The 25,704-nt window shown below is 35.4% G+C and overlaps 2 protein-coding genes across 3 annotated transcripts; both read left to right on the top strand.

Moving 5' to 3' along the window:
• Positions 1-1,390: 1,390 nt before the first annotated feature.
• On the top strand, positions 1,391-4,065 carry LOC108485408 (N6-mAMP deaminase). The gene is made up of 11 exons (XM_017789241.2): positions 1,391-1,593; positions 1,705-1,775; positions 2,036-2,127; positions 2,204-2,263; positions 2,341-2,544; positions 2,624-2,700; positions 2,785-2,854; positions 2,958-3,071; positions 3,229-3,295; positions 3,455-3,559; positions 3,640-4,065. Exons 1-11 carry the CDS (start codon positions 1,502-1,504, stop codon positions 3,762-3,764), a joined length of 1,077 nt encoding a protein of 358 aa, XP_017644730.1. The 5' UTR covers positions 1,391-1,501; the 3' UTR covers positions 3,765-4,065.
• Positions 4,066-4,642: 577 nt separating this feature from the next.
• On the top strand, positions 4,643-12,724 carry LOC108486342 (phospholipase A I). Of its 2 annotated transcripts, none has more exons than XM_017790348.2 (18): positions 4,643-5,513; positions 5,770-5,917; positions 6,094-6,172; positions 6,261-6,414; positions 6,498-6,710; positions 6,796-7,041; positions 7,109-7,271; positions 7,350-7,610; positions 7,694-7,815; positions 8,366-8,527; positions 9,168-9,360; positions 9,443-9,579; positions 9,888-10,026; positions 10,206-10,412; positions 10,497-10,971; positions 11,057-11,273; positions 11,375-11,464; positions 11,980-12,724. In XM_017790348.2, the coding sequence occupies exons 1-18, from the start codon at positions 4,998-5,000 to the stop codon at positions 12,415-12,417; spliced, it is 3,960 nt and encodes a 1,319-aa protein (XP_017645837.1). In that variant the 5' UTR covers positions 4,643-4,997; the 3' UTR covers positions 12,418-12,724. The 2 variants fall into 2 exon arrangements, with proteins under 2 accessions (XP_017645837.1, XP_017645838.1); XM_017790349.2 differs by having other exon boundaries at positions 4,670-5,513; positions 6,097-6,172.
• Positions 12,725-25,704: the final 12,980 nt, after the last annotated feature.

Below are 25,704 nucleotides of genomic sequence, written 5' to 3'. Positions count from 1 at the left end.
ATATTACATGGTTACATATAATTTGAATGCTTTAAGGATCATGCATGTGTTTGTCTTTGTTGTAGGGGTGAGTATTCGATTGAGTCAAGCCATATCGAGTAAAAAAATTTCGAGTTAGTCGAGCTGACAAATCTTATTTTAGCAACCGGATTCAATTTGAATTTTTTTCGAATCGAATCGAGTCAAAAAATTTCTAGTCGAGTTAACGAATCCTATTATTTATACTCAATGTTGCGTCTACATGAACCGATTATGTAACTAGTTGACAAAGTATAAGATTATTTAACTACATAAACAATATAATGGTTTTGCCTTTTAACTTAATAGGTAAACATTTGTCAAAACGACGTAGTTTTGCCTTTTAACTTAATGGTTTGACTTTTAACTTTAGGAAAGGTAAATATTTATCAGAATGGCGTAGTTTTGCCTTTTCTTATTCGGATTTTCAGATAACTCGATTTTCGTAATTCATATTCAAGTTGAACAAAAAATCTTGATTTTTTATTCGAGTTGATTCAAATAACTCAATTAACTCGAATTATTTAATCCAAAATTTGAATTTTTTATCGAGTTTTTCAAATCGAATAAGATTTTACTCACCTCTACTTTATTGACATTATAAATCAATGGTCAAATTTCAATTTTGATCGCCATACTATGTTGACACTTAGATTGAATCGATATACTTTAATTTTTTACATAATTTGATCCCTCTACTTTTATAGTGTCATTAGTCAATCTAAATAGTTAATACTGTCTAATATTTCAATTACAATGCTAATGTCAATTTTCTCATAAGAATACTATTCCAACAAAAAAATTTATTATGACAAGTTCGAATCGATGTTTTTAAGGAAAACAAATCCACATAAGCATTATTAACGTTTCTATTTGTTTGTCATGTTACTACAAAGTGAATTTTTTTAAAAAAAAAATTGAAAATATCACACCAATGAATTTAACAGAAGAATTTTAACAATAGTTACAATTGGACTTGAATTTTTAAAATTGAAAAGTAGAACGACTAAGACTAAATTTCAAACTTACGAAATGTATAAAGACTTTAACTTATTTTAACTTTTAAATTTTGAAAACAAATAATTAAACTATGAGCTGCCAAATATTGTGTTAGGCTGTCAAAGCCCGAGATTGATATAGGCACAAATGTGAAAGGTGAACAAAGGTTTGCTTTTATGGACACGTTTAGTGACTTGCATAGAACCATTCTCTTTTAGCCAAGAAATTTGGGTCTTAATTTCCGGTCCTCAGAGCCCAAAGTCTGGTAGCAGACATTTGTTGAAGCCTAACAAACCGCAGGTTCTGTTCTCTTAGGGCCCAATCTTACAATTATCTTTCCTCTCTTTGTCTGCTTGTGTGTTTTTTTTAGTATTTATTATGTTTTGTTGTTTGACTAATCTGGTCTGGTTAGGACAAAGTACTCAAAAACTCAATCTATCACACCGCGAAACGTAGCCGGTCGGAAAATCCAGACAGGCAAAAGATGAACAGAGAAGAGCTGGAGTGGTGTGTTTCGGTTCCAAAGGTTGAACTTCATGCTCACCTCAATGGTTCAGTTAGGAACTCTACTCTCTTGTGAGCTTACTTTTATCCCTTTTCCCCCTCTCTTTTTTTTAACCTTTCAATTGTCCCCCCCCTCCCCAATCTTAATCATGAAGGTTAACTTAGATGTATTGTTGTTGACAGTGAACTTGCAAGAGTTTTGGGTGATAAGGGTGTCATTGTTTTCTCAGATGTGGAGAATGTTATAATGAAAGGTATATGTTTTTTAATGCTTTAGTCCTTTATTTCATTGCTTAAAAATCATTGAAGATCAAGAGAGGAAATACTGCACATTGTATTCTTGAGAACCCAAGAAAAAACATGAGCTTGACTACTTTGAGATTGGAAATTTTGATTGATTTAATTAATCCTTGCACATCTTAGGGAAATGGGGTTTCATTATATTGTGTATTTGTGTTCTGTATGTTAAAGATTGGTATTTAGGAGCTCCTAAATTTCCTTTTTTCCGATTCAGACGACCGTACGCTACACGAAGTATTCAAGCTATTTGACCTTATCCACATTCTCACTACTGATCACTCCACTGTTACAAGGATTACTAAAGAGGTAATGTAGTTTTCCACTCGAAGATTTTGTCTGTATTGATTCTTCTAGTTATTTGTTTCTATTTTTCGATCTACAGGTTATTGAAGATTTTGCTGCCGAGAATGTTGTATATCTAGAGCTTAGAACCACTCCTAAGGTACTTTCATTGCTATGTTTTAGTTTTGTGGTGGTTCGTTTTATATGCAGTTTTGAATAAATGGAAACATTGTACAGAGAAATGATTCCATAGGAATGAGCAAACGTTCGTATATGGACGCTGTGATGGAGGGTTTAAGAGCTGTCAGTTCGGTTGACGTTGATTATTCTCCCGCTGGTTTGAAGACCAATACATTTAATGGATCTACGAGAAAGAAGATGTATGTAAGATTTCTTCTCAGCATTGATCGTCGTGAGAGCACTGAAGCTGCCATGGAAACTGTATGTTAAAGATTGCAGTTTGTGGAAAAAGCTTGTTATTTGTTCGATAAATGTCCTTATAGTTCCCTTATTTCTTTAGGTTAAGCTTGCACTGGAAATGAGGGATTTAGGTGTAGTTGGCATTGATCTCTCCGGAAACCCGATTGTTGGCAATTGGTACTCATATTTCCCTTATTTGTTCATGTGTTTTGAAGGCTATAATTCTATCATAATTCTTAATTTTCTTGGCATCCGACATAGGTCTACATTCTTGCCTGCATTAAAATTTGCAAAGGAGAAGGGTCTCTATATCACTCTTCACTGTGGAGAGGTGCGTTTTTGTTGCTACTTCTCAAACTTGTCATGCAACTAGTGTGTGCTATGGTATTTTAAATAACACCGACTTGTTTATTGTCATATCTTAGTGCTTGTAGGTACCTAACCAAGAGGAAATCAAAGCAATGATAGACTTCTTTCCACATAGGATTGGTCATGCTTGTTGCTTCGATGAGGAAAACTGGAGAAAGTTGAAATCAGCAAAAATCCCCGTAAGATATTTATCCCTTAGTACGTAGGTTGATATCTGACTTTCGAGACAATTTACTTGATTGACTGATTTCAAGTGATTTGTTCGATGTTGAAAATCATGTTTCCTCTCATAAAGTTTCATTAATGTCTGTTCCTCTCTTTTGTATCGTTTTGCAGGTTGAGATTTGTTTGACATCCAATATCCGGACGGAAACAATATCTTCAATAGATATTCATCATTTCGGTCAGGCTTTTCTGCTTGTCTTTCAACTCTTTTAAGAAATTACGTTTACAAGTATATCTAATCAGCTTCTCTCAAAGGATTTGAGCATGTTTTTGCTTCTTCATTTTTTGTTCTTCATCCTGATGTTTAGACGAATCGGTTTGTGAAATGGTGATGCAGTTGATCTATACAAGGCAAAACATCCTTTGGTTCTCTGCACGGATGATTCGGGGGTTTTCTCTACCAGTCTTTCCAGGGAGTACAATCTTGCTTCCTCTTCGTTCGGTAAGTGGAATATAACTAGCACAACCAAATCATTTTTATGCAATTTGATGATTTTACCCCCTTTTTTTTTTTTCTCCCAGGTCTCGGAAAGACTGAAATGTTTCAGCTTGCTGAAATCGCTATCAATTTTATATTTGCTGATGATGGAGTAAAGGCCGATTTAAGAGCAACATTCAAAGAAGCCGTAAAGAAGCTGAATTCATGATGACGGTATCCATTCCGAAAGCATTATTGTACTTGTTATGAATATACTTTATAAGCCAGTAGCAACATTGTCGATCCGATTTCGGTTGCAAGCAATTCGAGACCGGCTTGTCGATCATTGATACATGACTCCTGTTGATTTTTAGGCTGACATTCATGCTTACAATTTCTATGTTGAAACCAAGTGATTTGTGTTTGCAATGTGCATTTTATGGTTGTTGAGATTCTCACAAGTCTTGGCCTTTTATGTATGGCCCTTACTGAAATAATTTAATGCTGATTTGACATTTGATTTTGCAAAATATTCCGATTTAGATATTACAACTACTATTTGGATCAACATAATTTTACAAATGTTTGGGGTCTAAAGTTCAAAATTTCATATTTAAATAAGCTTAAATTGAATTGCTAATATTTGAAAGGGCCTAAAAAGAGAAATTTCCTAGGACTCAATCTCAAGATTGAGTTTCGAATCTCATTATATGTAAATATGATAATATGATGTGTGGGTTTTCTTTCTAATGTAGATACCCACACAGGTTTAGATTATGTTACTTCATCTTTTAATATTGTATATAAAATTAAATACATATTTTTTACTTTATGATTTATTAATTTCATATATTCATTATATTAAGATATCTAATAAGATTGACGAATAATATTTTTAACTTGAATTCAAATTTAATACTAATTTAAACTGTATTATCTCATTCTCATCTTTAATATTATAATTTTTTATGTAAGTTATTTTAATTTGAATTATTGTGCCTACACTGATTTGGATTGAATTAATGAAATGTTATGTCACACATGTGATAACCCTGTCCAAAAATCTCCTCATTAACGGCGTCGTTTCGATGACAATAGAGTGCACCAGTTAGCGTGGACTGGGTTGATTAGCCGCCAACAATACGACGTCGTTCCATGGGGCTATCTTGATGAATAAAATGTTAAAACCGAGAATAAAAGACTCCGACGACGGAAAAGAATAGACAAAGAAAACTGTGTCAAAGAAAGAGCTCGTAGATAATACTGCTTCAATTTTTCCTTGTCTTAATTTCTCCAAACCTCCCGAAGCTTAATCCTAAAGGGAGGAACTTTATCGTTCTTGTCGTCGCCATTTTTGTGTGCAATTCTCTATATGTGAAGAAAATTCAAATGTGAAACATCGTATCAACCGTCGAATCGTGATCGGAGTCTTCTCCTCGCGCATTTTGACCGTCCGATCACAATGTCTTGGGGACTAGGATGGAAACGGCCTTCGGAGATCTTCCGTTTGTCTCTAAACTACGGTTATGAAAAATCTGCGGAAGATCTAGACCATACATCTCCAGTAAGTTCCTCTTTGTCTTCACCGGAATCTTCAACGCCGCAAGATCAGAAAGAGCTAGGGTTTAGGATTGATCTGGATTGGGTTGCGGGGGATGACGAGGATCAGGTGGCGATAAGGCTGCAATCCAAATTGATGGTGGCGCTTCCGGAGCCGCAAGATACGGTTTCGGTGGAATTGAGGGAGACGGAAGAGAAATTAGTGGGAGTGGAGATGAAGGTGGAGAAGAGGAGAGAGCCATTGCGGGCGGTTACGATGGCTAAGGCGGCCGGCTCAGGTCAGCAGAGTGATGGGGTCGGAGTATTGGTTCGATTGCTACGGTCAAATTTGGTTCCTTCTGGTGACAGTGGTCTGGTTGCCTGCGGTGACCATTGGAGAAGTGTCACTTTGCTTAGCCTTTGTGGTTGTGGTTTAACGGTAATTTCGTTCTTCTTCTTTTCCTTGCTTTTCTTGATTCTATATTTATGCTTCTTTTTTTTTATTGAAGTGATTTTATTGAGAAATGTGGAGCGATGGATTGCGAGAAAGTATAAGCATGGACCTATGCTAATTTTAACTTGTACTAGATCCTTTTTTTAACAATTTGGATTGAGCTCTATGAAGAAACTAGGCATGTTTCCTTTCCTCTGCTCCGTTAGTTTAACACTCATTGGTTGTGTACTTTTTGATACAGACACTGCCCGTTAAGCTAACTCAATTGCCTGTTCTTGAGAAACTATACCTTGATAACAACAAGCTCTCTGTGTTACCACCTGAGCTTGGTGAACTAAAAACCTTAAAAGTACTCAGGGTTGACAACAACATGCTTATTTCAGTTCCTGGTAAGAGTAAATCTTGTTTTACATCTAAATTATCTTCCCTAATGTACTACCTGATCAAGCTCGTAACTTCCCATATTAAGGAGGGAAAACATTTATTCCCATGATTTTGCAAGTACTAGGCCATTGCTTTCTCACTTATCCATTTTACCATGTTTCTGTTGGTAATTTATGAGCAGCAGAGCTGAGACAGTGCGTTGGGCTAGTGGAATTGTCATTGGAACATAACAAACTTGTTCGGCCTCTTCTTGACTTCAGGTCACTTTATTGACAATCAACATATTTTTTTAAGCTCGTGGATATATAGTTTCCTTTAGTCTAATGTTTTTCTCCAGTTGGATTGCAGGGCTATGGCCGAGTTGCAGATTCTTAGGTTATTTGGTAATCCACTTGAATTCCTTCCTGAAATCTTGCCTTTACACAAGCTACGCCATTTGTCCCTTGCAAATATCAGGATTGTGGCTGATGAAAATCTAAGATCAGTGAATGTGCAAATAGAGGTACAAGCTACAAAAATTAGCTGTTTGTATGCTCGTGCGATGAATAAATCTATGCTTAAACTGCTTCTCTTGTTGTATTACAGATGGAGAATAGCTCTTACTTTGGTGCATCTAGACACAAGCTGAGTGCCTTTTTCTCTCTCATATTCCGTTTTTCTTCTTGTCATCACCCTTTGCTAGCCTCTGCACTGGTCAAGATAATAACACAAGACCAGGGGAATCGTGTAGTTATTGGTAAAGATGAGAATGCAGTGAGACAGCTCATAAGTATGATAAGTAGTGAAGACCGGCATGTGGTACGTTGCATATACTTTCATTTCATGAATAACATCAGACATGTTTATTTTATGCAGTATCATTATGGTTCGTATCTTGTGTCAGGTCGAACAAGCCTGCTCCGCTCTATCAACTCTTGGTGGAGATGTTTCCGTAGCAATGCAGTTGATGAAATGTGACATCATGCAACCCATTGAAACTGTTATGAAGTCTCCTGACCCGGTAGAACTGGTTTCTGTGCTACAAGTTGTGGTCACATTGGCCATTGGATCTGATATTGTAGCTCAGAAGATGCTAACCAAGGATGTTTTGAGATCATTAAAATTACTCTGTGCCCATAAAAACCCAGAGGTAATATTCTGATCTAAATGATTCTTATATCAAATGTATGTATAATTAAACCTTTATATTTAATCAGGTGCAAAGGCTTGCTTTGTTAGCTGTTGGAAATTTGGCTTTCTGTTTGGAGAATCGTTGCATTCTTGTGACCTCTGAAAGCTTGAAGGAGCTTCTCATGAGACTGACTGTTGGACCTGAACCACGTGTGAATAAAGCTGCTGCTCGTGCTTTAGCAATTCTTGGTATATTTCTTCCATTTGATTTTTTACTTTCTTTTAGAATATTTGGATCTTGGATCATCTGATTATGTTATTCTGTAGGAGAAAATGAAAACTTGCGACGGGCTATAAGAGGAAGACAGATACCAAAACAAGGCCTACGCATACTGTCAATGGATGGAGGTGGCATGAAAGGTCTTGCAACTGTGCAGATCCTTAAAGAAATTGAGAAGGGAACTGGGAAGAGAATACATGAGCTATTTGACCTTATCTGTGGGACATCAACTGGAGGAATGCTTGCTGTTGCCCTTGGTATTAAGTTATTGACCTTGGACCAATGTGAAGAAATATACAAAAATCTTGGTTAGTGTGCTGTATAAAGGTTCTATTTGTGGGCACTTAATTTAGGGTTCAATTAATTTATCTAGTTCTATGCTGTTTTGTAGGAAAACTTGTTTTCGCTGAACCTGTGCCAAAGGATAATGAAGCTGCAACTTGGAGAGAGAAGTTGGATATGCTTTATAAAAGTTCTTCACAGAGCTTCAGAGTTGTTGTACATGGATCTAAAGTATGAATTTCTCTTTTATGCAAACTTGTGCTTCTGTCTTTCATACTGCTAGAGCTGCTTTCATCTTTTCCTTGAAAACTATGTTGCTTGGACTGGGGTGTGAGTGTTGGATATGGAAATGGTCAGATTTCTTTTTTATGTTTTTCCATATATTTGGTGGATCCTTGGAGGATTATATTTTCATGCCCATGTGGTTGACTGGGATACTTAAAGAAAAATGAAGAATAGTAGCAACGTGGTTGAAAATGTATGTCTATTTATGCATGAAGGGGTATTAAACTATTTGAAAGTATAACTCAAGCAAATGAGAAATTTTGTGTTTCTCCAAGATATTTTCAGAGGATTTACTATAATTTATTAAGGGTTGCTCATTCTATATATTTCCTTTAATCAATAAGACTTCACAATCACATCTGCTTTTTGCATTGTTCTTATCATCATTTTGAAGGTGTTTTGCTATACTTAAATCAGTAATTTAAATGGGCCTATCTGTTTTACTTTTCAAAGTATTATTTGCTTTAACTGTATAGTATAACATAGAGTATTGCAGCACAGTGCAGATCAGTTTGAAAGGTTGCTAAAGGAAATGTGTGCTGATGAGGATGGTGACCTACTAATTGAATCTGCTGTGAAAAACATTCCGAAAGTTTTTGTAGTGTCTACTTTGGTGAGCGTTATGCCAGCTCAGCCTTTTATATTCCGCAATTATCAGGTTTGTGGTCAAGATTTCCGTTCTCTATCATGCAATATGAACTCTAATTGGGTTCATGTATTATTGCTCATGTAGATTTATGTAGAACAATTTACACTATGTTTGGATAAGTAGTAATAAAGGAAAGGAAGGAAAGGGAAAGCAAAAGACAGAAAGGTTAAGGAAAGTAAAGGAAAAGATACATGTGTATCTTGTTTTGATAGCTTAAATTAGTAAAGCAAAGGAAAGCAAAGGAATTTTAACAATCTTTGTTTGGTTAAAGAGGGGAAAGGAAAGGATTTACTATAATAATTTTTTCCAATTATAACCTTTTTAAGTTTATGAAAACATGAAGATAATAAAATAGGTACTTTATATATTTCTTTCTTTTTTTTCACTTTCCTTTCCCTAGCTTGTTCTCCAAATTGGGGTAAACAAAAATTGTACTTCAAGGGAAAGCAAGGAATACTCAATTTCCCGTACTTTCCCTTATTTAAACAAAAATATTTATCCAAACAGGGGAAAGGTCCTCATTTTCCCTTAGTCTACTTTCCTTTCCCTCCCCTTAGTCCAATCCAAACATAGGGTTATAATCTATTTTGGTAATATCTTGGCAGCTCTAAGAGTGAGTTTATACATTTATAAATTTCTTAATGTGCAGTATCCTGTGGGAACCCCCGAGGTGCCTCTTTCGATATCAGAAAGTGCTGGAATTACCACTCTAGGATCTCCAACTACAGGTGCTCAAGTTGGCTACAAACGAAGTGCTTTTATTGGAAGTTGTAAACACCATATATGGCAAGCTATAAGAGCTTCTTCTGCTGCCCCATATTATCTTGATGACTTCTCAGATGGTATTTTTCTTCTGCTTGCTTAAGTTAACTATTTTATTAAGAATGTTTGAACTTAACCTTTATATTTTTACCTTTTATATAGATGTAAACCGCTGGCAAGATGGTGCTATAGTGGCAAACAATCCAACTATCTTCTCAATAAGAGAAGCACAACTTTTGTGGCCAGATACAAAAATTGACTGTATAGTTTCAATTGGCTGTGGTTCTGTGCCTACAAAGGTAACTGCTTTATTTTGTGTTTGTCCCCATCCAAGTGGTTTCTGGTTTCAATTGACCGTAAAACTATTCCTAGTACCATGACCATTTGAAGTGCAAATCCTCATTCTGTAAATTCATGCAAAATAACAGGACAGTCCACAAGCGCTTTGTATCATGTTCCAAGTTTAATATGTTTCTAAGTGGTTCTGATATTTTGGCTAATTGGAGAAAAAATCTAGAGATTTTTAATTTTCTATTGACCTTTTCAATAGCTGATCATATTGAGGTTTAAGATCCATTACATCATACCCTGGATTATTCTGTTGTAGGCACGAAAAGGTGGTTGGCGATATCTAGATACTGGGCAAGTTCTGATTGAGAGTGCATGCTCTGTGGACCGAACTGAGGAAGCTTTGAGTACTTTGGTACCTATGCTTCCTGAGATTCAATATTTTCGGTTTAATCCAGGTATTGAGTCTTGGTTCCTTGATGAGGGTTGGAAGTTTCAACCCCGTTTTATGTCTCCATCAGTTGCTTCTTCCAACCATTTTTTCTTTTAAATTTCATCTAGGAATTCATCCTTTTGCAATATCTTTGTAGTGGAATAATTAGGAAGTCTTCATTATTTTATATGGTTGCCCTTGCAGTTGATGAACGTTGTGACATGGAGCTTGATGAGACTGATCCAACAGTTTGGCTGAAGTTGGAAGCTTGTGTAAAGGACTACATCGAGAACAATTCTGAGTCCTTCAAGAATGCATGCGAAAGACTTATTCTACCCTTTGCACATGACGAGAAGTGGACAGAGAATTTGAAATCTCAACATTTTGCCAAGGCAAAGGCATCAGATGCAGGTAGTAGTCCTTTTCAATAATTTTCATGTGTTCTAGCTTTCTGGATGCTCTGCTGAATCTTTTTAATTTATTTTGCATTGCTAGATGAGAATAGCCCTTCTTTAGGCTGGAGGCGAAATGTTCTACTTGTTGAAGCTTTGCATAGTCCTGATTCAGGAAGAATTGTGCACCATGCTCGGGCACTGGAGTCATTTTGTGCACGAAATGGAATTAGATTATCTCTTTTGCATGATATATCTGGACTTTCGAAGGCATTACCAGCTACAACATTTCCAACACCATTTACCTCTCCTCTGATCACTGGAAGTTTCCCTTCAAGCCCTCTTTTATTCAGTACTGATACTGGCCTGCAGAGGCTTGGCCGAATTGACACAGTCCCACCTTTAAGCTTGGATGGATTACAATCTGTAAAGATAGCTATATCACCCCCTACATCCCCTTCTGCACCCAGGCAGCTCTCTTTACCTGTACGGTCATTGCATGAGAAGTTACAGAATCTACCACAAGTGGGCATTATACATTTGGCCCTTCAAAATGACTCTGTTGGTTCGGTTTTAAGGTCTAAATGATCCTTTCTTTTGCCTAATTACTTTTGAGTGTATCTTTTGCCCCATGCTAACCTGCTAGATGCTTCTTTTCTCTAGTTGGCAAAATGACGTGTTTGTTGTGGCTGAACCTGGAGAACTGGCTGATAAGTTTCTACAAAGCGTTAAGTTGAGCATGTTGTCGGTGTTACAGAGCCAGCGTCAAAAGTGTGTATCACCTTTTGCCAATATTACAACTATTGCTGATTTGGTCCGTTGTAAACCATACTTCCAAGTTGGAAAGATTGGCCATAGATATATTGGACGCCAAACCCAAGTGTGCATTCGTCTGTCATTTGCTTTCAGTTTGTTTTTTGTTAGTTTGATGTTATCAAATCTAATGAACTTCTATTTCTATTTTCTTGACAACTCTTAAAGGTCATGGAAGATGATATTGAAATTGGGGCATACATGTTTCGCCGCACAGTCCCTTCTTTGCACTTGACACCTGATGATGTTCGTTGGATGGTACGTAGTGTCTCTCGTTTGATTATCAGATTTGAGCATCAAAGTACATGATACCTGACGAATGTTATGGCTGATTTATTTTTTCTCCCAGTTTTTAACTCTTCACTTTGATGGTTAACCTGAGCTGCTTGTCTTCTTAGGGCAATATTGCATTCACAGGATTAGTTTAATTTTCTTTGTTTCAGTTGCTTAACCTTCTATTGATCTAGGTGATTGTGCCAAACATAAGAATAACTTCAAATACCTCTAATCATTGACTCCAATCTTGAATTAATAGAAATGCATTACCAAGACAACAAGGATACTATTTTGTATAAACCTCCAAATGGCATTCATTGTTGATGTTTTCCATGTCAACTTAGGGCTGTGGTGTCATCATATTTAACAAGCCCACTCCCTTTCAGTGACACCCAAAATCTTTGTTAACATGTTTTATTTTATTTACATGAAGTGCAATTCCTGCATGAAAAGTTGATTTGGTTTTGTGTGGCTGATACTTCGTTGAATAATGCTAGGTTGGAGCTTGGAGGGATAGGATCATAATCTGCACGGGAACTTACGGTCCCAATGCAAATTTGATCAAGGCCTTTCTAGACTCGGGGGCCAAAGCTGTTATATGCCCTGCAGCTGAGCCTCATGATGTGTCAGTTAATATATCAGGAGAGTATAACGTTCTGGAAAATGGGAAGTTTGAGATTGGTGAAGAAGATGCGGAAGATGAAGAGGTTGAGGTGGAAACTATCAGTCCGGTGAGTGACTGGGATAGTGACATGGAGAAGAATGAGGAGCATTGTACAGGTTTTGGCGATGAAGAAGAGGAACTATCAAGGTTCGTGTGTCAGGTGTATGACTTGATATTTCGGGAAGGCGCCAGAGTTGACGTTGCACTAAAAACTGCACTTGCCTCTAATCGGAAGCTGAGGTATTGTTGTCACCTTCCCAATGTAAAATAGGATGTGAAATAAATCCCATAAACATTATAATAAGAAAGCAAAGAAAGAGAGAGAGGGAGAGGGAGATAAAAAGAGTATAGGGTGTGCATGAATAATTAGACAATGTGGGGGGCACCAATCAGTTTTGAGGTTTATAATTAAACGTTTGTTGTCAACCATTCATTACATGAACAAAGAGTGTAAACATTTACAATTCTTTTTTCTTTTTTTTTTTTTAATAGGTAATGGGATTGAATTCTGCAAATTAAAGCAGATTCATATATGTACAAGGCTCAACCTTAAAATTGTTAAAAGTGATTGATTAAAATAGCCTTTTAAATATATTATATTCTATCAAAAAGAAATGAAAAATGAAACACGTTATATATACTATTTAGATAATCATGTATTATTTTCAAGTATCATTAAGAATTTTCTTAAAATGTTTTTAAATAAATTACACCTCATCATTTTTTTTTTGAAATTGAATTTTATATGTAATTTGTAATGTACATAAATTTATTTAGATGTTGAAGTAATAAATTTTAATAGTTTTGATAATTGAATTTATCAAATTTAGAGAATATAATTACAGTCAACATATACACTATATAAAATTTTAAATATTTATTTAAGTGTTATCTTAACATGTTTTGGTATAAAAGCTAATTTATTATAGCAAATATAAAAATTATTGACAGTTAAATTATTATAAAATTAATGGAGAGTAAATATCAATTTTTGAAATATATATATATATATATGCGGATTCAAATAATAAATATTTATGGTTTAGTATTTGTATTTTTTAATATTAAAGATTTAAGTAAAAAAATTGATCAAATATTTAGATCATGTTATTATGCATAACTAACTCTGTAAATAATATCTATTAAATCAAAGATTAATATAAGGAAATGATGATCTAACTAATAAAATTAAAAAGATTTGTATATTCTCCTTGCATCTCACCCACATACTAAGTAAATCATCAAATATGTCTTATTATTATATAAATTGCTTATTGGGCATAGATTTATATTCGATTTGCCAACTGTAAAGGCGTGGATAGCGCGTGAGATTGGCACCATTGTCTGGCGGTCGGATCATCAACACAACACAGATCCAAACTGAATTTGCTTTTCGAATGCCTTTTTCAGTTTTCTTATAATTGAGTTGTTGGTCACACTATAACCCCTTTTTTTCTTTCTTTCTTTTTCATTCATCACTTTTTCTATCACTAATCCAGAGAGGGAGAGAAAGTGAATTTTTGGCCTTAATTCACTTTACACGGTTTTTCTTTTTTTAATTATGTAAATTGTGAATTTAGTTTTTGGATTTTAATTTCATCCTTTAATTTCTCTACAAATTTTAGTCTTAACCAAATAATAACTATTAAACTCATTAAATTAAATTTTGTTGTTTTCAAAATTTGATGTAGCTAACATACTACCACATGTATATATCAGCATGCTATTTCATCATATTACTCATAAAAAAAAAATTCATCAATAGATTTAATGAATATCATTTGCATCGGGATTAAAATTTTGAAATTTCAAAAATATAAGAACTAAGAACGATACAATTGAAGAACATGGACTAAATTTACATTTTAAGCATAATACAAGACTAATAGTAGAATTAACTACTACTATTTGATCAAGACTAAAATTTGAAAATTTGAAATTATCCAATTCGGTACATAACTATTTTTGTTTATATTTTAAGAAGTTAGTGTTAAAATTAACTAAATACCGTTAAAAATAAAAAAATACAAATTTTAAAAATATAATAGATAATAAAATTCTATAAACAATTTAATATTTTTGAAAATAAATTTTCACTCGATTCGTATAATTTCAATTTTAATTAACTTGGTAAATAATTTTACACTAAAATCAGATTATTAGTAATGCGTATTGCTTATTTTGGATTTAAAATTTTAAAATAAATAGAAAATTGTTATGAAATAAAATAATAGAGAGAGCAAAAGCAAGAGAAATAAGAGAGCAAAAGAAAAACGTATTTTTATTGATCAATGAGAATGATTTAGAATGTTTATCCAAAGTCTATAGTTATGGGAATAAGAAGTATAATGATATAAAACCCCGCTTCTACTGAATATTAGAGTTCTAAAGTACATCAAACTTATATTAATCTTGATGAGCATTTACTTAATAATAAAATATTCATAACAAACACATGATAAGCTCTTAATCAGTCTATAAAATTAAAACAAATTATTATTAATATAAGAATAGGTAATTCAATTAATTATTTCACATTTTTTCTTATTAAAAATTAAATGATTTTATCAATCAAATCAAAGAGTTATAGAATATTATATTTAGAAGAAAACTAATGAAAAAAAGAGAAAAGAAATAAAGTTTCAAGATAAACATATTGGTATCGAAATTGGCTTAGAAAATGACTCGTTAGTTGAGAGAATTTATAAATGTAAAGGATTAAATTTATTGAATTATTTAAAAAGGATCAAATTGAAACAATATGTAACTATTGAGGACTAAATTTGTTATTATACCAATTTAAAAAAATCTCGTGCGGATAACCAAAACAAGAACGAATTCAAATGTTAATACCTAAATTGAAATTTTTTAAAGTTGAGTAATCAAAACAGAAACATGAATGTAATTGGATGACTATTTGTATAGTTTACCCAATAAATATATGGATTAATATTTGGTAGAATGAGAGTATAGTAATTTTAAGTTTTTTTTTTTAAATATTATACTATATAATTGTGGAATACGTGTGTATAGTGTTTGTGATTATATAAAAATCTGGTACTAGGCAGCAGCATGAGAATAAAGTTTTTAAGGAATTGAAACCAAACAATCAATTCACTAGTCATTTAACCTATTCAAAATACAATTAAAAATGCTCAAATCATACCAAAACAACCATCTTAAATGCCTAACTAATGTATCCTCATTGGTACCACATTTTATATATTCAAACACATCAACAAGGCATCATCCATTCAAGACTTTCATCCATACCAATTTTACCAATATTGAACTAACACTTAGATACTTAGGCTATCAAGCTTTAAGTTAAAAACACATACCATAACCTAACTTCTACCACAACCATATATACAAGTAATCATTATTTCACTTCAACCCAAAATAACATCACATTATCAAGCCAACTATTAACCAAAGACTTCCTAGGTACATGCCATTACAATTTAAAACATCACCACACTTAAGCTCGGGATCATTATTGGATGTTGAGTCAATGGTAAGCTGAAAAGTACCTAACATGCGTACGGAAAATAAAACCGCATGCTGAGTATAACTTGTGGTATTTCTAAAATCTTGTAGCGACGTAAAAATTTAGCTTAGCTTTCGGTTGGTCGCTAATTGTGGCGATTTATAACTTGGAATTTGAAATTTGATTTTAGATTAAACCGGGAGTCGCCACCGATCTTTTTTCTAGGTGTGACCGGGCACCTAATAAACCATCCGTTTTTAGAAAAAGAAAACTTATTATTGTACAAAAATGAGGGCCGAATTTAGGTCTACGTCAAAAGTCCAGAGAAAAATTGGGGTTCGGAGTCAGTTACGCGCGAGAAAGGTATTAGCACCCTCGCGACGCCCAAAATTGGTATCTCATAAACATGTGTTGACTAGATTTTCAAAAATACGAGTTCAATGTAACGTTTAGTCGAGATCCGAAAAAGATGAAAAATCTTCAATTCTTTGGATTTTCGAGAAGGACATACCGTTTTAACACGAGTCGATTGATGTTCATCCAACATAGCGATGAAATCAACGACATTGTGTTAAACCGACATGTTGCCTTATGTATTAAAATTAATTTGAAAAAGATTCCAAAAGTAAGAATTTAAAATAAACAAATGATGCGAATAATGATATTATGAATAAAAAATATCAACATGGGATACTAGAACATTCAATAACAATAACAATGACATTTGCAAAAGAAATAAAGACAAATCATGAATAAATACAAAATATACTTAGCAATAATAATAGCAGATAACATGTACATAAAATGACATGCAAAAAATATAATGTACGATATATATACATGACGATAAAAATATAATGCCTAAAAGATACATATGTGTAGTAATATTAAATATGTATATGTATATATATAGTACAGATGAACGATATACGATATATATTAGGAATATAAAAACATGTATTTATACACTAATAATCATAAATAAAGATGTATGTACACCAAATAGTACATAATATTGAAATAATTTAATAAGTGGCAATAGTGAAAATAATAGGTACACTAATGAATAATATGATATACTTAAAATAATATTAATATAAAAGTATATATATATGTGTAATAAAATATGTGTACTAATATATAATAAAATATAATATATACATGGTATATAAAAGAGAATATGTACGTGGAAATGTATAAGAAATATATATATAACTAGTAATATTAAAGATATATACATAACATATATATAGAACGATATACAATACGTATATACCTTAGAAATGATAATAAAACTATTTTGTACATTACACAAATACATACACACATATAAATATATATAAATAATAGTATTAGAAATATACCATATAATATTAGATATATACATATATATATATATATAATAGTATGAAAGAAAAATATAACTAATAATATTAAAAATATATAATAATATATATAAAATATAATATTAAGAACTTATATACATCACGTACGTAAAAAAAAAAACATATAATATTACAACATTTACATGATATATACATATTAGAAATAAATAACAACTAATAATAATAATGTTAGAAATATAATGAGTTATGAAAACGAATATAATATAATAGTAATATTAAAATAAAGTAATTAAAACAAGATTATATATAAATGTATGAATATATACATATATAATATACATATATTAATATTAATAATAATGCTAAAACTAGAAATAGTAATCTTTAGTAGTAATAGTACTTTGAAAATAATTAATATATTAATAAAAATAATAGTAATAATATTAATAATATGTAAAAAAAAATGAAAATAAACGAAAAAGGACTGAAATTGAACAAGAAACAAAGTTTTGGGGCTGTTTTAGAATAAAAAGAAATAAAAAAGCTAATTTGAACACGTAAAATAGCGGGGGACCGAAAGAGTAATTTTCCCAAGCCTTTAAAACACTGCGCTTGGCGAGGACTAAATTGAATATCGCGACAAAGCTCAAGGCCAATTTATAAATAAAAATGACTTAATTGCAAAAGGGTGAAAAGCGGAATGACCGCGCATAAATAAACCATTGATAAAAAACACGCGATCCTTGGTGGGTTTGGATCGGGTCGGTCGGGTCGGGTAGGCTCAAACGGCGCTGCTTTGGGTTTATGCAGCCCCAAAACGACGCTGCTTTGAGGGCTATAAATAAGCCCAAATTCAAAAAAAAATCATTTGTGGGGAGAAAGGAAAAAAAGAGAGAAAAGGAGAGGGAAAAGGAGAGGGGAGAGGGAAGAGAGAGGGTCGGCCCAGACCGGTCATCGGCCGGTCACGGACGGTCACCGAGCCCACGGCGGGCATGGCGCAAGCCACCATGAAGCGGTGGTTTAAAAGGTAAAAAAATTCCTTTTTTTTATATTTTTTTGTACTGTATTTTCGTTTAGTTAGTGTTTATTTAAGGTGCTTGTGCTCAAAAAAGATCAAAAACAGTAACTAAAACGAAATGAAATCACTTAGGATCTTTACCACTTTCGATTCTCTGATCTTTGGTGTGCGTTTTTTCTGTGTTGATACCTGTTTGGATTGGTTTTTCTCGCTCTATCTACTGGCTTTTGAAATATATGTCTGTATTGATAAAAAAGGAACCCTTTTACAGTGTTTCATTCGGCTTTTTATAGCCTATTTTGTTACACTTTTATTATTATTTTTTGCTACCTATTGCTTGTCTGTTGTTTTTGCAGGGTATGGCCGGTGCTGTGGAGTGCGTGGTGACCGACATGGTGGCATGGGCTAGTGTCAGAGGGGCGTGCGGCGCAAGTGGGATTAGGGTTTCTGAGTGCTGAGTGGGATTATTGGACTGGGGTAGTTGGGCTTCGGGTTTAGTTGTTTAGGCTTAGTGGGCTTATTGGGTTAGGGGTTTTTAAGGGTTTAGTGTTTTGTAAATGGGGTTTTAAATTGTAAATGGATTGGGCTGAAATTGGCCTAGTATAACCGCCTCTCTTGCTCATTATCGTAACGGAATAGAGCAAAGACTAAGTGAAAGGCCAATTTTGCCTGGTCTTGCTGGGTCTTGATTTCATTGGTAATAATCTTCCTCCAGTCCGCTGTATCTTGTAGCTTTGGTTCAATCTACTGTATCTTTTGACATATGCCTTGTAACTTCAATCTACTCCAATGTAACTTCCAGGATATGAGATTTGTGTCTTCGATCTGCTCTTTTATCACTTCAGTTAGATGAGATTCGTGATCTTCTCTTCTGTAACTCTAGCGAGGCAAGATCTGATATCCTCGATCAGCTCTACTGCAACTTCAAGGTATCCAAATCTGGTGTTTTCCATCAGCTTCAATCTTTAGTCTTTGCTTGGCGTGTGATCTTGTGTTCAACTCATTTCCCGCAATATTAATTGACTCTTTAAAAACGGACATCAAAAACAAAAGTTGAAAATACCTCATCAAGTGAACTGAGGCTCAACTCATTTCTCGCAATATGGGTTGATTTTTGAAACGTAGAAATTAAAATGCTCAACTCACCTCTCGCAACATGAGTTAATAATTCGAAAAGTAGATTTCGAAAAACGAAAATTAAAGGCTCAACTCACCTCTCGCAATATGAGTTGATCTTTGAAAAAAACAAAAAAGACAGAAATTGAAAATAGAAATTAAAAGACTCAACTCACCTCTCGTAATATGAATTGACTCTTTAAGATAGAATTTGAAAATACCTTAGCGTGCCGCAAGGCTCAACTCACCTCTCGCAATATGAGTCGATTTTAGATTTAATGGGAATTGAAATTACCTCAGCGTGCCCCAAGGTTCAACTCACTTCTCGCAATATGAGTTGATTTTTGAAACATGAATTGAAATTACCCCAACGTGTCTTGAGGCTCAACTCATCTCTTGCAATATGAGCTGATTTTCATGAATTAAAAAGCAGAAATTGAAAATACCTCAACGTGCCCCGAGGTTCAACTCACTTCTCGCAATATGAGTTGATTTTTGAAACATAAATTGAAATTACCTCAACGTGTCTTGAGGCTCAACTCACCTCTCGCAATATGAGCTGATTTTCTTGGAAAACATGAATTAAAAAGCAGAAATTGAAAATACCTCAGCGTGCCCTGAGGCTCAACTCACTTCTCGCAATATGAGTTGATTTTTGGAAAAAACAAAATTGGAGGATGTAAATTGAACATTAAAATGTCAAAACCTATCATTTGGTAGAATTCAAGTGTCTTTTCATTTGATTCAATGCGACTCTCATTCCGATTTCTTGCTCTTTGGAGTACCAGATATACCATGCATGATGCTATCATGTTATGCACATGTTTGTCTTAAATGCCTTTATGCCTATATGATTATGCAAAGCTTCTTTAAGTATGTTCGTCAGATGTCTTTTTCATCTCGATTCTTGTGATGGTCCGCATTCATTACTTCGGCTCTTTACTTCCTCTTTACGCCATGTACATGTCTTCAAGCTTCACGAGTAATCGACGTTCCTCAGATGTCACTCTTTTGTCCCCAATTGAACTTTGTTCCTACTTTGAGACTCTTGCGCTTATTAAATTTTCATCCAGGTAATGCTTAACCTTTCTTTTGTTTAGGGCATATCATTTCACCATTTATCATGTAAATAAACACATAATGATATGCATGAAAATGGTCAGGTAGGGACAAAAATGATATCTCATATTCCTTTATTTCAAATGTGGCAAACAAAGAAAGTTAACTAATGATAGTACAAATGTGCAAAGAAGAGATCGTATTCAATGGATACAAATGCTTTAGATATTTGACACATGAACTCTTCACGTTCCTCAATCAAGAATCTTTTAGAGTCTGGCTCCTTGCGTAGAAGATTTCGAGCTTTCAGAGATGCTTCAAATACTGCAGTCTCACTGTTTGTCGTACAGTTTAGAACGCCTTGCCTTGTAAACCGAATATTTGTTCCATTAGAACGCCCTCTTGGGTTTTCATTCTAATCTTTTATGTTTAACCAAAGCGCCCTTTTCGGGTTTTCGCTCTGATCCCTTCCTCTTTTTTTTCTTTTTTTTTTTTATTTTTTATGATGCCCTTTTCGGGTTTTCATCTCAAGCATAATATTTCTTCACTTGATCCGAGTTCACTTTGGATTCGACAACTCTTTCCCATCCATCTCGGTAAGGATCAAAGCTCCTCCCGAGAATGCCTTCTTTACGACGTCACGGTCTTTCCCAGCTTTGGTGCCCATTTCCTCGCAGATCTTTTTGTATTGGGAGAATTTTTCTCAAAGACGAGTTCTCCTTCATGGAATTCTCTTGGTCATACCTTCTTGTCATGGGTCATGATCATTCTCTTTGGTACATTTTCCGTGACAAATTGCCCTTAGACGCTTTTTCTTCGATGAGGTTCAATCGATCATATCGAGCTCGAATCCATTCTGCTTCTTCTAACTTTGATTCCATCAATACTCGCAGAGAGGGGATTTCAACCTCGATAGGTAGCACAGCTTCCATTCCATAGACTAGAGAGAAAGGAGTTGCTCCCGTAGATGTTCGCACAGAGGTGCGATATGCAAACAAAGCAAATGGAAGTTTCTCGTGCCAATCTTTATATGTCTCAGTCATTTTCCCAATGATCCTCTTGATGTTCTTGTTAGCTGCCTCAACAGCCCCGTTCATTTTTGGGCGATAAGGCGAGGAATTATGATGCTTTATTTGGAACTGCTCGCACATTTCTTTGATCATCTTATTGTTCAGATTCGTGGCATTATCTGAAATGATTCTTTCAGGCAAACCATACCGGCAAATGATTTCCTTTTTCAAGAACTTGCAAACTGCAGTCCTCGTCACATTGGCAAATGAAGCAGCTTCTATCCATTTTGTGAAGTAATCGATAACCACAAAAATGAATCGATGTCCATTTGATGCTTTTGGAGAAATTGGCCCTATAACATCCATGCCCCACATAGAAAAAGGCCACGGAGAAGTCATGACGTGAAGGGGCGAAGGGGCTACATGAATTTTATCGCCATAGATTTGACATTTGTGGCATTTTCTGGCAAAACTAATACAGTCGCTTTCCATCGTCAACCAGTAGTAACCGAGTCTCATAATCTTTCTGGCCATACTGAAACCATTGGCATGTGTCCCACAGATTCCTTCATGGACATCTTCAAGTATCTTTCTGGCTTCGACATCATCCACGCATCTCAAAAGTACTTGATCCTTTCCCCTTTTATATATGATATCCCCATCAAGAACAAATCCTACTGCCATTCTTCTGATTGTTCTTTTGTCGTTCTCATTCGCTTGTTCGGGATAGCTTTGATTCTTGATATATTCTAAGATATCATAGAACCATGGTCGTCCATCTGCCTCTTTCTCAATGCTACAACAGTGTGCAGGGACCTCGTATATGCTCATTTTGAGGGGCATTATTTCTGCTTCTTTACTTGCTTTGAACATTGAAGCCAAAGTGGCTAAGGCATCCGCCATTGGTTCTCTTCTCGTGGAAGTAATGAAAAGTTATTTCTTTGAATTCCTTGATTAATCCAACCACTAAATTGTCAGACTTAATCAATTTTGAGTCCCTCACTTCCCATTCTCCATGGATTTGGTAAATCACTAGGGCTGAGTCTCCGTATACCTCCAAGATCTCGATGTTTCGCTCGATAGCTGCATGAAGCCCCATGATACAGGCCTCATATTCTGCGATATTATTGGTACGAAGAAGTTCACTTGCGGTGAACGGATAATGATTCCGTCTGGTGATATCAGATTACTCCAATTCCATGCCCTAACGCATTCGACGCACCATCAAAGCACATCTTCCATGACCTCTCTTTGATGACCGGATTCTATTTCGAGATGCACATTAAGTCTTCGTCTGGGAAATCGAATCTTAAAGGCTCATATTCTTCTGTTGTTCGAGTTGCTAGAAAATCAGCTATTGCGCTACCTTTTATCGACTTCTGACTTACATAAGCAATGTCATATTCTGAGAGGAGAATCTGCCATCGCGCCATTCTTCCTGATAGTGCCGGCGATTCCATCATGTATTTTATCGGGTCCAACTTTGAAATCAACCATATCGTATGGTACAACATGTATTGTCTAAGTCTCCGAGCTACCCAAACCGTATGTAATAATATTTCTCAATGGATTTAATACTTTGCCTCATAATCAGTGAACTTTTTGCTGAGGTAGTAGATCGCTTTTTCTTTTTTTCTGACTCGTCGTGTTGCCCCAGTATGCAACCCATTGAAATTTTGAACACAGTCAAATACAATATCAAAGGTCTTCCAGGAGTTGGCGGTACTAGCACTGGAGGACTAGACAAATATTGTTTTATCTTATCAAAGGCCACCGGCATTCCTCGCTCCATTCTCCCGTTATGTTTTCAAGAAGCCAAAGATTGGGTCGCATTGGTTGGTAAGTTGAGCGATAAATCGGGCGATGTAGTTTAATCTCCTAAAATCCTCTAACTTCCTTTTGCGTGCGCGGAGGTGGTAATTCTTGGATGGCTTTTATTTTATCCGGATCAACCTCAATACCTCTTTTTATCGACAATGAAGCCTAGCAACTTTCCCGAGGTAGCCCCGAATGTACATTTGGTGGATTAAGCTTTAGCTGAAACTTTCTCACCTCTCGAACAACTTCTTGAGGTTCACCACATGCTCTTCTTCCCTGGATTTAGCAATCATGTCGCCGACGTAGACCTCTATTTCTTTGTGCATCATGTCATGGAATAACGTTACCATAGCCCTCGATATGTTGCCCCAAAGATTCTTTAACCGAATGGCATCACCTTGTAGCGTAACGCCCCCCACATTGTTATGAAGGTAGTTTCTCCATATCCTCGGGGCCATCTTGATCCGATTATACCCCGAGAATCCGTCCATGAAAGAAAACAATGAATGTTTTGTCGTGTTGTCCACCAACGTGTCAATATGTGGCAAGGAAAATTATCTTTTGGGCTTGCTCGATTCAGGTCGCGGTAATCCATGCACATTCGTACTTTTCCATCTTTCTTTGGTACCGAGACTATGTTAGCCACCCATTCTGGATATTTGGAGGATTGTAGGAAGCTAGCGTCAAACTGCTTTTTGACTTCCTCTTTTATCTTCAACAGCATTTCGGGTCTCATCCGTCTTAATTTTTGCTGGATGGGCTTGCATTCTGGCTTTAATGGGAGCTTATGGAACACTAAATCTTCATCTAGCCTCGCATGTCCTGGTATGACCATGCGAAAACATCTTTGTATTCATGAGTAAAGTGATCAAACTATGCCCGGTACTCTCTCAAATAGAAGTCCCAATCTTCACTTCTTGTTTCCTCTCTTCGCCCAAATTTATTTGTTTCCACAGATTCTTCATGAGGCGTAATCTGCTTATCCACTTGCTCCACCATTCTTAACAATTCAGAGGCGAGACATAATCTTCAAAGATTTTCTTCACTTCAAATTCTCCTAAGCAAACAAATTTTCTCAAAATCGATTTCAAGATTCAGAATCGGGCTTATTCATGTCGTCAATATCCGAGCACCGAAAGTTGAAATGGAAAAGGAAGCTATAGGGGGACATCCAAGTATTGGAAACAACAAACAAAATGTTATGTCATGGTAATGAGGCAAATGTAAAGATAGGCTATGAAATGAGAAAATGATCATGAAATTAGTGATAACGCGGAAAATCGTGACAAAATGCATCTTCATCGATATTCATTTAAATGATAAAGAGCGAATGCAAGCTTTACAAAAGAATTCTATTATATCTAAGGACACAATAGAAGGTTAATGTTTAGCATTACTCAAGACTTATAAACTACAAGAAGCTCCTCAAGAGTCCAATTGTTCAACATAAAACCAGGAGGGCAAAGGCGTATCCTCGAGACATCTTTTCTTGCACCAGCTTCTTTATCGATGACGCTTATACTGACATTCTAAAACCCCTTTCAATTAACCCCAAAGATGTTTCAGAGATCATCTTGTCCGGTACAACATTCCCGCAGATGTAAATGTTTTTGACAAATGAGGGTACTCTATCGGTTCCCATTCGGTTCTCGCCTAAAGTTCTTGCAATTCTTCTCTTGATCCTTCATCCACTGTCTTCTTCTTTGACGCATGTCATGGAACCCCAAACGATCGGGCCTTGTGGTACATCGGCTTTAAAGCCCTAACTATTCCTTGTAGATGTCTCTAAACCTCTTCTCGCACGAGCTCCTCTTCCTACAAATCAACTTGACACCCATTCGGTATTTTTCGACGCTTTGGCATCGAATTTTGTTTCCTTCAGCGATGAAAGTGGCATTGACGAATTCGAGGATCGAAGGAACATTCCATCGCGTCCTTGCTTACTTCCAAGTATGGCGCATCGAAGAGATAGATGCGACAATGTCTTCTTCACCCTTGACCGTGACCAAACAGACCATCCATGATAAATTTCAACTTTTGATGGAGGATGATGGAACCGCCCAGCAGAATGGATCCAAGGTCTTCCCAAAAGGCGCTTATAAGAGGGTGTAATGTCCATGACTTGGAACTCGACCTCATAGATGTAAGGGCCCACTTCCAAAGGGATTTCGATCTTTCCCATGACTTCGCTACCGTCTCGTCGAATGCCCTTACCATGGAATGACAGGCCTTAAGTAGGACAAATCCATCGATTCGGAAAGCGTGGCCAATGGCATAACATTTAATGTCTGACCCATTATCGATGAGTACGCTCGTATTATGTAGCCCTTGCAATGAGTCGTGATATGCGTGCTTTCACCGAGCCTCTACCATTTGGCGGTATCTCGTCATCACTAAAAGAGATGAAATTGTCTGCATTCAGATTGTTTACCCATCTATCAAGCTTTTCGACGGATATGTTGTTGGCCACATAAGCTTGATTTAACACCTTCAATAAAGCATTCGATGTGGCTCAATTTAACAAGAGAGATAGAACCGAGATTCGTCTTGTCGCTTGCTCAATTGTTCCACCACACTATACTCATTGTGCTTAATAAATTTCAAGAATTCTTGAGCTTCTTCCTCATTCACGTGCTTTTAGTTTCTTGCACGGTGGAATTTCTTGCTCGACCTCGACTTCGTGCATCACCGCTTTCCTTTT

This window comes from Gossypium arboreum, chromosome 6, assembly GCF_025698485.1.
Source record: "Gossypium arboreum isolate Shixiya-1 chromosome 6, ASM2569848v2, whole genome shotgun sequence".
NCBI classification, from domain to species: domain Eukaryota; kingdom Viridiplantae; phylum Streptophyta; class Magnoliopsida; order Malvales; family Malvaceae; genus Gossypium; species Gossypium arboreum.
Note: the sequence above shows the minus strand (reverse complement) of the source record. Positions and strands in the feature narration are given on the sequence as shown.

Coding starts and splice junctions, on each gene's coding strand:
- LOC108485408 (XM_017789241.2), top strand. CDS start 1,502: ATGAACAGAGAAGAGCTGGAGTGGTGTGTTTCGGTTCCAAAGGTTGAA. Junction 2,855..2,957: donor TCACTCTTCACTGTGGAGAG/GTGCGTTTTTGT, acceptor TAGTGCTTGTAG/GTACCTAACCAAGAGGAAAT. Junction 3,560..3,639: donor TCTTGCTTCCTCTTCGTTCG/GTAAGTGGAATA, acceptor TTTTTCTCCCAG/GTCTCGGAAAGACTGAAATG.
- LOC108486342 (XM_017790348.2), top strand. CDS start 4,998: ATGTCTTGGGGACTAGGATGGAAACGGCCTTCGGAGATCTTCCGTTTG. Junction 6,173..6,260: donor CGGCCTCTTCTTGACTTCAG/GTCACTTTATTG, acceptor GTTGGATTGCAG/GGCTATGGCCGAGTTGCAGA. Junction 11,465..11,979: donor CTGATGATGTTCGTTGGATG/GTACGTAGTGTC, acceptor GAATAATGCTAG/GTTGGAGCTTGGAGGGATAG.